The sequence below is a fragment of the Triturus cristatus genome, chromosome 7, assembly GCF_964204655.1.
Source record: "Triturus cristatus chromosome 7, aTriCri1.1, whole genome shotgun sequence".
NCBI lineage: Eukaryota > Metazoa > Chordata > Amphibia > Caudata > Salamandridae > Triturus > Triturus cristatus.
In genome coordinates, this window is record NC_140590.1 from 935636976 (window position 1) to 935655314 (window position 18339).

At 44.2% G+C, this 18339-nt stretch overlaps 1 protein-coding gene across 13 annotated transcripts in view; it reads right to left on the bottom strand.

Annotated features, from left to right (window-relative positions):
• STING1 (stimulator of interferon response cGAMP interactor 1) overlaps positions 1 to 18339 on the bottom strand; it is a 216052-nt gene that overhangs the window by 152380 nt on the left and 45333 nt on the right. For all 13 annotated transcript variants that reach the window (XR_014966642.1, XM_085617914.1, XM_085617910.1 and 10 more), the window contains one exon: positions 3657 to 3846. Coding sequence is in view for 12 of the 13 variants with exons in the window: in XM_085617914.1 (XP_085474040.1) it covers positions 3657 to 3846 (190 nt within the window). In the remaining variant the exon portion in view is untranslated. The remainder of the gene's footprint in view (positions 1 to 3656; positions 3847 to 18339) is intronic.

Consider the following 18339-nt stretch of genomic DNA (forward strand, 5'->3'; position numbering starts at 1 on the left):
TGGGTATTAAGAAAACATATGGATTTTTTAAATGGGCACAAGATGTAGAGTTTAGGAGCACTGGTTATTTGTACATCTCTGATTTTTTTTCGAAATGTTTTCTTTCTTACACACTGGGTTACATTTGGAAGGCACAAATACAACGAAATCCAATTAGAAATAATAAATGTTCTACTATTATAGGCTCCGACGTGTCTTTCTACCACACAGCGTAACCCCTCTTGTGTGCATAAAAACGCTATTCCACTGTGTGGCTGGGACTACTGCCAGCAACAGGAACAGATTAAACCTAGGTCAATGGGAGCCACTGGATTCCCATTGGCCTTGTTTGATGCATACCTGTTGCAGACACTAGGTCCAGCCACACAGGTTGCGCAACGGTTTTAATTGGCACAAGTGTGTCAATGCTGGGTGGTAGGAATTTTGTCGATTGCTGCAGATTCTGGAAGTTTTCATCACAGAAATGGAAGGAAAATATATAATTTCAGGCAACTTTTGAGGTTTGCAGGACATTGTGGTTAAGAAGACCTTGTGGGATCCATGCAAGGCACACTACCCTTGAATCCTCTGGTTGTCTAGTGTTCAAAAATATCTGCTGTTGGTAGGTTTCCATAAATGGCAGCTGAGCACGGACCCAAATCCTGCAGCTATCCCCATCGCTGATCTCCCCACGTAGCCGTTTGTGTCATGGTCACTTGCCCCATCAATAAAAGTGGGGTACTGTTCTTATCGAGAGGTGAGGAATTTGTGGCTCCCAACAGATTACAGAAGTTTTCCTCACAGAAATGTGAGGGAAATGTATGTTTTTAGTCAAAGTTTGAGGTTGAGGTGTTGTGGGATCCACGTGAAGCACACCAAGCCAATTCCTCTTGGTGTATAGTTTTCAGAAGTGTCTGGTTCTGGTAGGCTTTGCAGGTGGCAACCCACTCAAGCACAAAAAGTGAAGCCATTCACCATTGCAAGTGGGACAATTTTGGGAGCTAGTCACATTTTCCTGGACCATATGTAAAACCCCAAAAGAATCAAATGTCCTCTAGCTTGCCATTGGGATGGGATTTGTTGGTCTGCAAAGGAGTAGAAAGGCTGACACCTTAGGGATTAGGGTGGGGCCTGATGCTAAGATGGGCCAAACCCAAACCAACATTTTATTAAATACAAAAGTATTCCTGCCATACAGTGGGCTTTTAGCCCCCTCCCCAGAGCAAATTGGGGCCAAATCTCCTATCTGCCCCGGGGGGAGGAGAAGGGGGGCAAAAAGACTGGCTTGTCCCTTTTGGGGTGGGGTTGGGGGGTGGCCAATGCCAGAGTACGATAACCAAACCACTTTCTTTTTCTCCGAAGGCAAAATCCCCGGTTTCGGGTGGACTTTCTAGCCCCAGGGGGACAGATTTGGGGCAACCTCTCCAATTGGGACAAACCTATCTGCCCCCGGGGGAGGGGGCAGAAAGACACTATTGCCCCTTCTGGGGCGGGGGTATTGTTCGAAGCTGCCCCCTTCTTTTGTTTGTTTTGGCAGGGTTTCAAAATCCCTGGTGTTCAGTTGGCTTTCTGCCCCCCGAGGGGGCAGATTGGGAGTGAATACCCCTATCTACTCCCAAGGGGACAGAAAGTCTAAAGGGGGATGTAGGGTGGGGGACAGCATGGGCCCATGCCACCGGGGTCATCCTCACCCCCAAACAAATTCTGCATAAATGTAGTTCCTAGTGTCTAGGGGGCTATCTGCCCTGTGCAGATTGGGGTAATCATCCCCATTTGCTCCCGAGGGGGGCAAAAAGACGGTTAGCAGACTTTGTTGTGGTGGGGGCATGGCCATGCCCATGGTGGGCAGCCCCCAACCCTATGTTTATTTTTTTAATTAAGCCCTGGTGTTTAGGGGGCTTTCTGTCCCCTGGGGAGGCAGATTGATGATAATCACCCTGATATGCCCACCAGGGAGGGCAGAAAGACTGACAGCAAATGTTGTTTCAGTTTAGGGGCATGTGCTATATTTTTGTAACTAAGCCCTGATGTCTTGTGGGCTTTCTACCCCCTTGGAGGCAGATCAGGCATAATCACTCCCATCTGCCCCCTGGGGGAGGCAGAAAGACTGACCGTATATTTTCTATGGGTTCGGGGCATGGCGGTGCCCATAATGGCAGGGATATCATTGGAAAGGGGAGATTATCCCCTTTCCAACGATACCACTCCCAGCCCAATCAGTACTCGGGCTGAGATATGCCTCCGAGCACTGATGCAGTGAAAGTAAAACAAGCCCATTGCTCGTTTTACATTCACTTTAGTGTAATGACGTTAAAGTATCAGGCTGCTCGGAAAGCCCTTCCTGAGAAGCCTGAGTTTAATAAATAATAAAGGAGTTCCTCTGGCGCTCTGCACCAAAGGGTCCTTTATATCCCTCCCCAGTGTCAAATCAATGGCCAATATACTCACTGGGGAGGTAGTGCTGGGGTCGACAACTTGGCTGACACCCGCACTCAAGGGGTTACTGTGCTCAGAGCAAAGTCTTGTCTGGCGAGAAACAAAAGAAACAAGAAAACGTTATATAACATTGCGGGTCAATCGGCTGGGTGCCGCACCAATTAAAACATTTGTCCCAACAACAGTCTTTGTCAAGGGATGCCTGACTTTCAAGTTGATATCAATCACCTCCGGAGCAAGGTCAAAAGTGTTCAGCTTTTGCCACCCAACTCGCCAAGCGAAGGCCCTGGTGCAAAACCCAGCTTTGTTGCTGCAACGGCAGTTCCTCCGGAGGGGCAGCCTGATCGAAGATTGATGCTCAAACCCAGGAGCTCTGGATAACATGCTCACCATGTCCAGTCCGGGCCAACTAGAAAGACTTGGGGCTTGTCGGTCCTGATCTTCTTCGGAACTCAAGGAAGAAGATGTATCAGTGGGAAACCATAAAGGAGTCTCGAGTTCCACCCTAAGCGGAACGTGTCTCTTAGCGAGAGACACCTTGTAAACTTCAACGACCAGGAAGTCTCCCCTTCATTAGCACCTGGCTTTACCCCACAAGACCTTTGGCTTCCCTTGCTTGTCTGCACCATCTTAAAAACCAGCTACACCATTAGCAGAGCCATCATGACCATAAGCCTCGCTTGCCCTGCATACTTTGGTGTTTCTCGCAAACCCCCAGCAAGGACAGGATCAGACTAAGAAGTGTAAAAAAGAAAAGACAAGGTAGCAGGCCTTTTACATCTATGCTGCCAGGATGTGGAATAACATCTATCCATCAGGACCATCCGAATGCTGCTCCAGTTAGGAAATAGTTGAAGACACACCTCTTTAAAGAACACTACACCACAACGCATTAATAGACTATATACCAGCTTCGTCACATATCACTCATTGACTTTATGCTTGTCTTTGACTCCGTACAGAGCTCTGTTGCGTTTGGCTCAGTTTGCTCTATGAAAATATCACAAACATACACACCAAATGCATCCAAAAAGTTAAAAAACTGAATGAGCATTACTAGAGAGATGAAATTTCTCACACTCCCAAACTATGCCCCTATTTAGCATGCTTATGCCGTTTACGTGTTCTGGTGAATTAAACAAAAGTTGCAACCAACATTAAATAGGCTTGCAGAAATATACTAAATATTCATATCATTTGAAACATTCCCAACCATGGAGTCTGGTTCTGTGCAGGCTTACCTGGGATCCTGTTGCAATATGTAGCAGATTGCAAATAGATGCCAGAAGGATGTCCCTCACTAGTGTTGTTTGAAATGACTCATCATTGAAGGCCAGAAAGAGCAGCCCGCAGAGTGGAACGAAGAAAGATATACCCAACCTTTTAAAATCGACACAAGCCTTTGCAGCCTCAGTCCACCTGCCATAGTACCTAAAATGAAGAGTCAATGTAGAAAGTAAGGTCCTGCAATTAAACATGTCATAGCACTAACATGACATAGCACTAATAATGAACTCTACACCATGAGCACGAGTGTGTCTTTTTCTGTATTTATTCTGTTGTGCTTGATATTGCACTGAGTAGCGCTCTGCTATATAAGGAAATAAGGTAAGTACAAATATGACTACAATACATAACATAAAGCAGGAGAATGGCAATATGTTTTTATATTTTCAAGCACAGTATGGACTCTTAACATAAAACTGTCCCATAACTTGGGTAAACCGTAGCAAGAATCTTTAGTTAGGACTCGAGTTCTCATAGACTCTGGTCACATTGACCATGGTTCAACATCTTTTTTCTAAACATTTGTAAACAGTGAGAGAAGATTTTAGTGAAGTGAAATCTCGGGCAGCTTTAGATCGCCTCCATCAGTCTTTAGGACAGTGATGGTTAAGGGTGGTCAGGTCGGATTTGAGTTAGCACAAGTTAGAACAAGATTGTGTGAATGAGTGGAGCGATGCTGATATCTGGGGATGCTGTTTCTGAGACTAGATCTGATATCTGAGTCTTTCAATTATTCTGACCACAGTTCGGCCTTGGGTCCGAAGAAAGATTGTGGGCATAAGGAGGGTTTTGTTTCTGTAAAGAGGGATGCTCACATTAGAAAAGCTTAGGAAGTTATCAGTGCAAGGCATGGACAGGGGCCAGGAAGAAGAACACTGCCACTGCACAGTGGTCATTGGTTTGGGAGCCTGACTGGGTGTGGGAGCTAAATTTGAATTCTATTTACTATAACATTCAATTAAAACAAACCCTTTGTGCAGGATTAAAGACCACAAATCAGAATTAGTATCAAACCATTCGATGTTTCATTCGAACGTTAACAGATATTAAGTAGCCTTACGTTTCTACAAAAAGTGATGTCAGTGTCTTTACATGACAATTTCCAGGGCACAAGCACGGAGCCACTTCCGAAGGCTGTGAAACCAGAGTGCAGATTCTAAGGGCCTCCAAGCAGTCTAAAAAGTCCTACAGTAGGGCCAAACAGGCAAAGTGCCCATGACGACAGACCTGACTGTCAAGGCTTTAGTGTTTAGTAAACATGTGCAGAGAAGCCTACGTAGTAGCCTGACAGACGTCCAAGACAGATACTTTGTGAGTTAATACAGCTTTGGCTTGGGTAGAATCAGCCCACAAGCCCTCCTGGGGGGTTGCTTCTTGGCGAGTGCATAGCAGATGTTAATGCAGAGTACAATCCATTTGGAGATGGTCTTCTGCATTGCTTTCCCTTTCTTCGCTCCAGAGCAGCAGGCACGGCCGTGTAGGTATGAGAGGTGGGGCAGGGTGGGTGGGGAGGAGAGTCGACAAATGACAACAAGGTAAGTGGTTTTCGTTTTCATTTTTTTAAATGTATGTTTACCTCGTCATCGTCTGTCGATTCCCCCCCCCCCCCGCCACCCTGCCCTCGCAGTTCTTACATGCAGGGCCCCCTCTCTAGGGCAGATTGTCCACCCTGTGTTCCTTGGTGCAACTGATAAAGAATGACAATATGTAAAAAAATGTAAAAACTAAATTAAGATCTCATTGGGGCATTACGAAAGGTTTGGGGGAAACATGAGCTCAAGTCCTTTCACATGTCACAAAGGGTGACTTAAACAGGGAGGGTGTGTCCGGCAGCCACAAGAAAGCTGAGATAGCTGAAATATATCCCTTAACTGTGCCCAGTGCAAGTCCTTGCCAGGCTAAGAACAAAACAAACAGCAAGACTTTAGACAAGAATGCAGAAAGTGGGCCAACGTGTTTATCAGCGCACCAGGCCACAAACTTGTCCCAAGGGTAGGCGTGTATAATTTTTGCAGATGGATGCCTGGCTGCCAAGATGACCTCACATACTTAGCAAGGAAAATCGAATACTCTCAACTGCTGCTGCTCAATCTCCACACATGAAGGCGGAAAATGCACAGGTTCAGGTGTAGGACCCTGCCCTTTTGCTGCACCAGGAATTTCTCTTGAAAGGACAGCCTGATGGGAGGACCGATGCTCATGCTCAGAAGTTCAGAATACCATATTCTACGTGCCCAGTACGGAGCCACTACAATGACTTGGGCCCGGTCCGTCCTGATCTTCTTCAGAACTCAGGGCAAAAGTTGTATTGGCGGTAAAGCATACAGGAGTCCAGAGTCTTACTAAAGATGAAATGCGTCTCTGAGCGAGCACCACCTTGGAAACTCCAATGTGCAGAAGTGCTGACATTGAGTATTCTTGGCGGTGGCAAATGGATCTAAACAAGGTTCTTCCCAGTTGCAGAAGATATCTTGTACCACCTATGAATGGAGATGCCATTCATGATCCACAAGGCATCAATGGCTGAGTTTATCCGTCATGATGTTCAGAGAGCCTGCCTGATGTAGTATGACCAGGAAAATGTCCGGACGTTCCGGCCATGTTCAGAAGTGCAGAGACTCCTGCCACAGGGACCACAACCCCACTCTGCCCTGTTTACGCCATTGAGCATACTTCACCAGCAGGATCCAAGAGGCCACCAGACCCAGCAGTCTCAGAGTCAGGCTCATTGAAATCCAGGATTGAGCTGAAACATCTGGATCATAGCCCGAATTTGTCACTTAGATACGGAACTGCAGTCTGTCAAGAATGTCTCAGATGAAAGGAAGCGTCTGAGAGGGAGTCAGGTGTGAGTTTTGGCGCACTTATAATAAACCCCATGCGACTGCAGCAGGTCTGCCATAGTTTGGAGGTGGGTGATAACTGCCAAGGGAGGGTTCACCTTCAACCACCAGTTGTTGAGGTAGGGAAAAACTGGAACCCCTGAACCCCGCAGATGGACTTCAACCCCTGCCTTCAGTTTTGTAAACATCCGAAGGACCTTACTAAGGCCAAAGGGAAGTACAGTGAACAGGAAAGTGCTCATGGCTCACCATAAGCCGCAGGTAGCGCTTGTGGGCCAGCAGGAGGGGATGTGTAAATATGTGTTCTCAGCGGATATACGCGTGACAACCAAGGTTTGGTTAACTAGTGTGTTCAGTAATCAATGTTTGGTGTGCTCCACCGGGTGGTGTCTTCCGGTCAAGGACGTCGTTAGTACATACAATTCAGCACATCCTGAGAAACTGATTTTTCCCCCTGGGCTCAACTAGTTGAGCCCAGGGGGACACATCACTTTCTCAGGATGTGCTGAATTGTAAATATGTGTTCTGCAAGTCTTGTCTAACACTACCATTCAGGATCCTGGGCAGACATAACCTGAGCCAACGCAGCAATTTCCATTTCTCCTTTTTAAGGAAGTAGTAGAGGGGACACATATCTGGTATAGGATGGAGGTCTCTATCTTTCTGTGGCACCAAGAAGTTGCAGGAATAGCAACCACGACCTATTATTCATGTCAGCACCCTCTCTATGGCTCCTTTGGCCAAAAGAGCCTGGACTTTCAGATGCAGCAAGAAGAGATGGTCCTCCATCAGCTGATCTGAGGGCAGTAGCGGGGGCGGCTGGGTTTCAGTGAATGGTACAGTTTAATCTCACAAACAATTTGGAGCGCCCTTTTGCCCAAATTTATGGCTTGCCATGGGGGCTGGTCATGCCTGATCCTTCCTCCAATAGGGTATACTAAAGGGGTTTGGAGGCTGCAGCTGCCAGTAGGGGTGAAGGGGGTGGCAAACTGAACAGATCCCTGGCCTTGGGTCCCTAAAATGCAGCGTTAAAGCGTTCAAGCGCCGTATCAGCCTTGTTGCCGAACAGATGACAGCCGTCAAAGGGCATGTCCATCAGGGATGCCTGAACATCCTCCGAGAAGCCAGATGATCTCAGTAAGGTGTTGCAATGAAGTGCCACCAACGAAACTATGGTTCTGCCCAGCAAGCCAGTTATATACAGTCTGCATCATATTGTAAACTTTGCTGCATCCCTGCTATCTGCATTTGCCTGGGTCAGGGTGACTCTGGCCTCCTGTAAGACCATGGGCAGCACTTGCACAGTGGAGTCCCACACTGTGGGGCTGTACCAGCCCAAGAGGCACACGGTGTTCTTGACTGCAATGCAAGACTGGTGGAAGAGAAAATCCTATTACCAAAAGTATCCACCCTCTTGGATTCCCAATCCAGTGGAGGGTTAGGGAACACACCAGGGTGGACTTTAGATGTTGAGTACTACAACACCAGGCTCTCAGTTGAGGTGCTGGGTGTGGAAAGCTGGCTTCCCAGGAGCGGGGCAGTGGTGAAGGTCAATTGCCCTGTGCAGAAGAGTGCCTAGGCAAGGCTTGGCCCAACCCCCGAGTAGGGCATCAGTTATGGCTTCATTGAAGGGGAGAAGGGGTTCAGTGAGATAGCTTGGAAGGCACAGGCACGGTCTGGTCAGCACCAAAGTAAATGTCGGATGATACTGATCCAGCTCCATATTGGAGTCAGAACTTTTAATGTGTTCGGTGCAGCCAGTGATGGGAATGGCGCCACAGGACCAAACCCTAGCGAATGTCGTGGATTAGCGACCAGAATCAGTCCAGAACCAGGAACAGATCCAGAGAGTTCGACTGGTGCCAAGGGCAAATCTGCCAGCTGCAACCCAGTTGGGGCACCTCGCGAACCTGTAGGTCCCAAAGTAGCTGGAGAGGGTTCTAGATGACCACATATGCAGTGCATAACCTCATACAAATCTTTGAATTGGGTAGGAGTCCCTTCGGCTGCAGGGAAGTCAGGGAGGCACAAAGCATGCCCAGGCATAGGCACCGTGGTGAGGTGTGGGAGCTGTGCAGAGACGTGTGGCGTTGTTTCCACATCCCATCCGAAGACTTGGCCTGGTGCAGTGAAGCTGAAGAGAGCTTTGACTTCGTGTTTTTCTTTTTTTGTAGGACTTAACCCATGCCGATTTGGACCTCAACAACAACCAGCGGGTTTGACTCCATGAGCAGGCCCACAACCTTCCATTTGACCGAGACCTGGAGCGGTGCCGGGTCATCCGGTGTCGCGAGGCCAGGAGCTTCATGACGAGCTCCCATGTCGCCTTTGGTTTCATAATATGACAGTTGGGGAAGGCCCTGTAGTTGTCATCCGGCTCCAGGCACCACAAACAAACCAGATCCGGGTCTGTCACTAACATTTACATGAGACAGGCTCCACAGGGTTTTAAGCCCACAGTGTTAGACATGTCAGCCTTTGGTGGTCTTCCCCCAAATACTTTGCCTTCACTCCTCCTGTTTTGCTAAATTCGCTTTTGTTGGCCATAGCACACTTTACTACTGCTAACCAGTGCTAAAGTGCTTGTGCTCTCTCCTTTAAACATGAAATTCAGGTCCTAAAAAATCATTAAAATGTTACTAGACCTTCAGGTCTAGTGACTCAAATAATGTACTAGACCTAATTGTAATGTTCTTGACCCATAAACTGGTTTTAAATAATGTGATTGTGAGCAAATATTTTAATTCATTGAGCCGCCATTTTCTTCATTATCACATTCAAATATGTGAGTTCATGTCTGCCATACAAAAAAACTCTTGTTTGGTTTAATAGCCTAAACTCTTGCTCCATATATAATACAAATCTAGCCACATATAGGATACACACGACCCCTGACTTGTCTCTTAGTTTATTAAAAGCATAATAATCAGGTCATCAATCATGTTTAAAAACTATCACTTTCAATAAATACATAACTAAAGCATGAAGTGGCAGCACACTGTCATTTGCAATCAACAGATTTTTACATTGAAATGGCATCAGAATTACCCACTGACATGCAGTTTTACTGGTAAAACTAATTGGGGCCAAATCTCCTGTCAAACAATAATGTTTGGAAATAGAGTTTCGGCAAATATGTGTCATTTGCACATCACCAAGTAAAGTTTTCTGATTTGATTTGCTCCTATTTAACTCTTTGCATCACACTTGTTAATTACAAAACAAATGTCCTTTTGGAATTCCTGATATATTTTGAAATATTTGTAATATTCTTTTACAGGTCATTTGTTTAACTGTTATGTGTTAGAGGAAAAAAAAACTGACATCTTCAGACAGCTCACTTGAAAAAACCTCTAATTGTAGAAGGAGAAAAAAAAAGAAACTTCATTTTCCATGCAGCAATAAGTAAAAGACAAACTGACATTTGACCTCTTTCATTGAATAGACAGCTAGATAAAAACAAGATTTAATGGCAGCTTTGTTGCTCATTCACTTTCTGAATGAACAGAACACCTGTTCCTTTCCAGCCTATGTTCCCCAGATGGGACTAGTAGGTGCTAAAAACAGCTTGACCTGATAACATTTCACTCACGAGTGGGCAAGTAGATTTTTTGTGGCCTGAAATTGGCTTACATCCAAATGGCAAATTTAATTTATTTTTAAATCCCATTAAACGTGGTACTATATGTACCCAGGGCCTGTATTTTAAATGCTACTAGTGGGCTTGAGGCACTGATTGTGCCACCCACTTATGTACATTTTTTACCTGTTTCATACCTGCCTTTGCAGCCTGTGTGCCATTGAAAAAGACTAATTTTGTGAAAATTAAATCTGAGGTGATTGAATTTTGCCACAAAATTCGTGTGAAGGCATTTTGTCTGGATAATAATTTTTTATCTACACCTGAACCCTCAGTGCTGAGGAATAAATCCACGTTTTGCCCTCCACCAAATAAAATCCCCAAGAAGATTATGATATTTGAGTGTACAGTATTATCAGCAGTCAGTGATATGGAAAAGAAGAAGAACTTTGTCCAACACAACATTTCGAAAATACAAAAAGAGGCACTAACAAGTCTCATAAACGATTCTTCAATAACCATTAAACCAGTTGATAAAGGTGGCACGATTATAGTGTGGGGCACTACTGATTACCAGAGAGAGGTACTGAGACAAATAAGTAACCCTGAGTGCTCTAGGAAAGTCCAAGGAGATCCAACTCCAGAAAATCAAGGTGAATTATTGCTCATTTTTAAACAAGGGTTTGATAAAGGTTTCATCGGACCAAAGGAATTTGATTATTTGACAAAGAAACACCCAAGAGTTCCACTGATATATATGCTACCTAAGGTGCATAAAAGTGAGACAAATCCACCAGGCCGCCCCATTGTGTCTGGATGCGAGTCAATCTTGGAATCAATAGTGAAATACGTGGATTTCTTTCTAAAACCATTGTTTTAGGACGTTCCCTCATATCTAAGAGACAATATGGACTTTATTAACAAAATAGAAAGAAGGGAATTCACAGCAGTTGATGAGATACTGGTCACGTTGGACATAGTGTCACTGTATATCCGAATACCACAAGAAGATGGGCTATAAGCCATTGAAATGTTTTTGGAAACAAGACCTAAACCAGAACGAGTCCCCACGCAGTTCATCAGGAATCTAGCAAGCTTTGCACCTGAAAAGAAATTACTTCAAATTTGGAGATGATTTTTATTTTCAGACTAAGGGGACTACCATGGGTGGTCCTTTTGAGCCGAAGCTAGCAGTACTTTACATGGCCAAATTTGACGAAAAGTACATATACAAAACCATAGACGATATATTCTTCGTATAGACAATTCAAATTGACAATCTCATTGAATTCCATGGTTGGTTAAATGATAGAATGGCAGACATCACATTTAGTTTACACCACAATTCAAGGAGAATTATGTTTCTGGATGTTGAAATGTAGGCCTCTGAAGGCGTATTAATGACTACACTTCACACAAAACCAACAGATAGGAATAAAGCCTTGCATTATACCAGTCATCATAAGTGCTGTCTCTGCGACAATCTACCATTTGGACACTTTTTCAGGATTAAAAGAAATTGCTCGTACAAAATGGACTATATTCTCCATGCTACTAATTTGATGGCTAAATTAAAAGCACAAGGTTATCCTAACAAACTCTTAAAACATGACATGAAGAGAGCGTGGTGGACACCACGTGAAGAGCTGTTACACAAAAGGGAAAAACCCAAATGTGAAGAAAGTCATCGATCAAAATTGGCACTTGATTCAAAATTTAGATGAGTCATTCAACAAACCGCTTTTTGGGCTCAAAAAAGAAAAAGGTTTTGGCAAACAAATGGTACGTGCAGCATTGCCTAAGACATCAATCAAAAATACATTGCGAGAACAGTTCAATTTACCACCCAATATTGGACACCATAGGTGCGGTACATGTACTTGCTGCAACTTAACCATCGAAGGATCCTTGTTTTCACATAAAAATATAAATTGGAAACAGAACTACTTTTCCAACTGCAAGACAAAAAACGTGGTCTATGGGATATTGTACCCATGCCCCAAATTGTATATCGGAAAAACTAATCAAGAAGTACGACAGCGGATTACACAACATAAATCTAGGATTCGCAAAAAGGTACTCACTGCTCCATTGGTCAGCCATTGGATTAGTCAGAACCATGCAGAGAGTAAATTACGGTGGACTGTAATATCAGCAATTGAAGCAGATCCCCGTGGAGGTGACCTGGAGAGACGACTGACCGAGAGAGAGGCATTGCTAATTGAAAATTTAATACAGCTGTTGATGGGTTAAATGAAATGACAGAATTGCACAACCCGTAATAAGGCTAACCCGAGGAATATACACCACCAATGGGCCATTTGTGTTCTGTGATGGTTCTCTATGACATTTGTTCATTTAACTACATCTCCCAGAAGTCTTGGCGAGTAAGTACTGCACTTTTGTATAGGAATACATAAGACCCGGAAACGTGACAGGTGTGCAAAACCGGAAGTAAATACCGGCTTCTTCACTGGCAGAAAAACACGTCAAACTGCCCAGATGCAAGCCCTGTGTGATGCCGTCTTAAGATTAAGGTATGTCAAGATCGGTTGCACTAGCCGTGCCTTGCTCGCGAAGAGCGCACTTGTTAAAGCGTTAGTTCAAAATCACTGCACGATTGCTCTTTTTGTTTTTACAGTCGTTAATTCCTGCAGTCACTTGGTACACGCTACCACTGAACAGCCTTTAGATACCATGGATATTAAAGAATGTTACCAGATAAAGTGAGTGGATATGGTCTCTCTTCCTCCTTTTTTAAAGAAAAATTGGAGCATGGAATGGACATTAGATTATGTTCTTTTCTTTTTTGCTTCTTTTTAGTGTATGAACATATCTTGAAGTTGGGCTTAGTCTAAATAGGATAATCAAATGAGAGGTCGCCTGTGAAAAAAGAGGTAAATTAGGTGTGGATGGAGCTGAATAAGTGAGAACTTAAAAACATTTGGATATGTGTGCTAATATGAGTGTGTCTTTTTTTTCGGCTCACAATGTGTTTGAAGTCCTAAGGAGAACCCTGAAAAGATATTGAATAGGGTTTGAAACGCGTTGACTGGTGTTTCACCAAACACGTGTTCTGTACAGGTATCTACCATGGTGGCTCTAGATGTGAATTAGTCAAAATTATTGATTGTAATGTTTTCAATGAGCCCTAATAGTACACGATTTGGAATTGCCCTGGTTGAAAGGAGATTTCAAATATGGTGGTGTGACGCCAACCTACAGGGTATTGTTCATTTTCCTGTTTCACAAATGAAAAATTGGATTGACAATTACAGAACCAGGGCTTTTCTTACTTCTGAATTAAGTATTGTATGTTAATGTATTGTTTAATGTTTTGTCGGACAATGTTTTGTGGTGTTGTAAGACTTGTAATTTCATTCAATAATTCATTTGTGTTTTTCTGTGGATTTTGTATAATTTCTGTGCAATGTTTTGTGAAAAATTGATGATGTAACAGATGAAAAATCCATTTAGATATTTCTTTATGATAAAATGGCACAAGACAACCAAGTAAAACAAAATATATGGTCATATCAAGCGCTATGTGTGGTCATGCAGAGTGATGAGAAACTGTTATCAGTTGGCATTTTCTTGTCTTAACCACTTGGTGCCTTCAGCCTGTTTCCTGGGTCACATGACTAGGTGTAGTTAGCCTTTGTGTATTCCTCCCAGACAGTAGCACAAAGGGGGACTAGAGGTTGGCAGGATGGGGCATCTCTAGAAGGATGGTGGTGCAGCTGTCACCTACCACAGTTGCACTTCAAAGGGGCTGCCTCAGCACACTCACAAACGGTTTCACACTAGTCTATTTTGACCCCAGACAATCTGGGGTCAGGGCAGGGAGGAAGGAAGTTCTATACACCTCTGTGAGGTGAAAACGCTCCCATTTGAAACGGTGCACCTGGTATAAAAATAAGACCCTCAAACCCACTTTTCCAATCACTTCTGGACCTGTGGAAGAAGGAGGACTGCCCAGTTGCCCTGCTGCTGAAAGCAGTGCCCTGCTGTATGAAGGACTGGCCTGATGCCTGAGGAAGGAGGACTGTGCCTGCACCTTGAACCCAGGACTAATAGAGTGACTCCAGGGGCTAGTTGGCTGCTCCCCTCTTTTGATCTGCAAGGACATAACAAGCTCCAACACCCTTGAAACCTGCACCTGGACTCTACCTGCAGTGAGTCCTGACCCACCACGTGGTGCCCCCAGTCCTGGACCCCTGGAAGTGGGGATAGTGGTGCTGTGTCAGCTCAAGTGTGGACTCCATCAAAACTGATGCAATGCGATGCAACTCAACGCAGAACCTCGCACCTCTTCATCGAAATTGATGCAGCACAAAGCAACTTGATGCAGGGCCTTATATCACAGCCCTCGCAGCTTCTCATCGGAACCGGCGCAGCACAAAGCAACTTGATTGCAGTCCTTGTTGCTTTCCATCAAAACCAACACAGTGAGATGCAATGTCTAGCATCAAGGACATAAGTTATGATTCTCAATTGGACTAGAATGGTCCCTGTATCACACCAGCGCTAAACTGCGGTCAGCCTGAATTTGGGGCTTTATCTCAGTTTGGAACGACCAGATAACCACAGTTGGCGCTTTCTGCTTTTAGGCTCAATTTAGGGTATATTTTTACCTAATTCTTTTGCATATCTCCCATTCTAATGATTGGATTTATGGTTCTTTGGTTTAATTTTATTTATAAAATGTTGCTCTATTTTTCTAAATTGGTGTTTCTTGTGCTGTGTTTCCACTTTATTATTATTAAGCTCAGGTTAATTTAGTGTCTTTAGTCGGTCTACCTGACAGGGATAGCGGCTGTTGCTTGAAACTGGCTCACACCCCCCACAACCAACAACCCAATTTCTCACACACAGGTTTTTACTTCCCTAAAGCAAATTGGGAGCTGGAAGCTCAAAAACGGTCAGCAAAAAGTCGAAAATGGTAGTCAGGAAATGGCTGAGGCAGTTGTTCTGGATCTGCGCTTATGGTTCGGAAATAAAGGAACTTCTGTTAGGGCGCTGGGGTGTCTTCTATATAGGCACTGTACATATCACACCTGGCGCAGACGTCTATGATGCCGACGCAGAGCTGATTGGTGCCACCTACTAATGCACAGAGGTACTGCTCTAGATTTTCCTGATTCAGTCTGATGCCTGGGGAAGATTCTAAGGTGAAGAATCGGTGGCTTTGGAGACGTTTATAGCGCCTACTTTGGGGTCATGTTTACGGCTTGTCCAGACATGCCCGATCCAAAGATTAAGAGAGGAGGTTACCATAAATCAGCACCTTCAGGAACAGATGCCTGATCTATAGGTGAGGGTGGTGCCTCCAGATGGTGGTTTTGTGGGGCCGACTTCAGTTCTTCACCCCCAACTGGTAAAAGATATCGCAAGATGCATGGGTCCTATAGACTGTCCGAGGTTACAAGCAGGAGTTCTAAGTTGCTCTACCCCAGCAATTGCCTCCCAGACAGCTGTGATTTTCCCTTTTAGAGCAGAGTTCCTTAGATTGTGAGATTCAGGAGCTCTTGAGAAAAGAGGAAGTTTGTCTATCAACTCCCCAACCAGGGGTTTCATCAGTACACTTTTTCTGGTACAGAAGCATTCAGTTAGGTTCTGGATTTACGAGAGTTCAATGCTTGGATGTTACATCCCTATTTCAAGATAGAGGGCATTCATCTACTTCGAGATCTCCTGCAAGATAGGATTGGTCCTAGTCTAAAGGACGTCTTCGTATCAATTCCAATTTCTGCTCCCCACAGGCGCTTTCTTCAGTTCTTCAGGCGAGACACCTGTTATGAGTTCAATGTCCTCTCCTTTGGTCGGTCATTAGCTCTATGATGTTTCACCAAGATAATTAGACCAATAGTGGAATGACTCAGGATGAGGGGTGTCAGGATGATCATCTACTTTGACAATGTGATCATCATGGCTTACGATCCTCAAACAGTGCTCCCTCATCTCTCTTGGACAGCCTTATTACTGCAAATCCTCAGTATGTGATAAATATCCAGAAATCCATGCTGAGTCCAAGTGGACTTGATGCAAGCCCAACTCCGGTTGCCATCCTAAAAAGTGAGGTCGATCAAGAGAGAATTGAGATTAGCTTAATCCGACTAGATCTTATTATTGAAGTCATTAGCCAGCCTTGTGGGCCTGTTGTCATAGTCGATTCTCTACATTACAGAGCTCTCCAGCCTCTCAAAATTCATCACAAATGGAAAGGTCTGTCCAACGCAGATCAAATAGCTATGTCTGCGGAAGTCAATATTGGAACGGATATGAAAGCATGAGAAACAGCTGAGCCATATTTGACAATTCATCAGAAGTGGTGATAAAATCCGATGCCAGTAGATGGGGCTGTGGAGTGAGATGCAGAACAATTTCCTTGGGCAGCCGTTGGTCTCTGATGGAGTTGAATTACATATAAAGAGCCCCTCCTTGCAGAAAATGACTTGCTGTATCCTGGTTCGCATGGACAATGTTTCAGCTGTCTAATACTTCAACAACTTTGGAAGACGAGATCCCGTTTGTTAGACAGCCAATGACTTTTGGCCTTTTTGTTTTCAGCACTAAAACTCAGTGTTGGCGGAGAACATTCCAAGTCGAATATGATAGCCCATTGGAACTCTCTGCAACTAGTGGACAACAGTGACTGGAGGCTTCGTCCTCGGGTTTTTCGAGAGTCTTAATCGGACTTGATAACCATGCAAGACCTGTTTGTGACTCAACTCAACAAACTACTTTCAATGTTCCTCAGTTGACAGCCAGATCCCCTGGCACAAGCCATGCATGCCTCCCTTCAGGACTGGTCTCAGAGTCGGATTTAGACTTTTGCTCTGTTCTTGATGATTCCCAGGGTTTTGACTCAGGTGAGGCATCCTGGGATAATCCTAGGTACTCCAATATGGAGAGCCCAACCCTGGTTCCCAGTGCTGCTCGATAAGTCGTTCGATAACCCTATCAAGCTCCAGTATGCCCTGAATCCTCTAATGGATCCAGGAGAGCAATTAGGCAACATGATTTTTGGGGGATAATTGAACCTCAAGGAGTAGAGGGTTTACGGAACCGTTGGTATATGCTGGCCATTTTGCAGTAGGCTGGCCAATACATCTGACAATCCTGGTCCACCAATACACATAAACGATATGTTTTAGGATGGAAGCAGAAGTATAAATGGTAATCAATTTCTTGTCTCATATGGTGGAAACAGGACTTGCTTACAGGTCAGTAAACAATTTTTGTTCAGCCATTTCAGGCAGCATATCATTCTCTGCTGGAAGTTAAGCCAGTAGGAGAACATTTCCTGGTTTGCAAGCTGATGAGGGGCATTGGACTTTCTGCACCTCAAGGCCTCGATGTGCAGTATTATGAGATGTCAATTTAGTGCTCAAATTCTTGGAGAGGTGGCCTGATAATGGAGATTTATCTCTCAAACAGCTATCGGCCAAATTACCAATGCAATTGTGCTTAATATTCTGCATAAGTGTTTCTTAACAGGTAGAGTGCCCTCTCCAGATGGAGTTTCCTTTACTATTTCAAAACGTAAGAAAACAAATTCACATTGTATGTCTTAGCCTTCTTTTCTATATAATTATAAATTACGTGTGTCACATTGTTTAAAGGAGTATGAAGCTTGTACAAGGGAGTTGCATCAGACACCAAATGGTCGATTATTGATTGCATTCCAGAAAACGTTTGGCCACATTTCTTCTGCCACTTTGGCACAGTGGGTTTCCTGGATATTACTGGAAGCAGGTATTGATGTATCCAAATGTAGGGCCCACTCAATTAGAGGAGCAATGGCTCCAAAAGCATATGCTCTGGGCTCTCTATTGGAGGACATCATGCTGCAGCAGTTTGGGCAGCAGAATCAACATTCAAAACCTATTGTCGGTGTGGCTTCAGTGGTTGTGGGACATATGTAAAAAGGATAACCTGAACATCTGGCATGACATAGAACAAAAATGTTTCTAGCTGACACATCAAGAATGTTCAATTCTATTTAGGAAACGGAGGTGAGGATTATTCTACCCGTGATACAATTTGATTTTATTCTAATGTCATGAATTCCAAGTTTAATTGTTAAAGTGTGGTTATTTGAATTGAATTATGGATTGCACCCTCCCCCATTTATAGGATATTGTGACAGGATCTGTTGTTGGTTATAGAATTATGGCAGCATCTTCTTTCATTTTAGAGGCTGACACTATT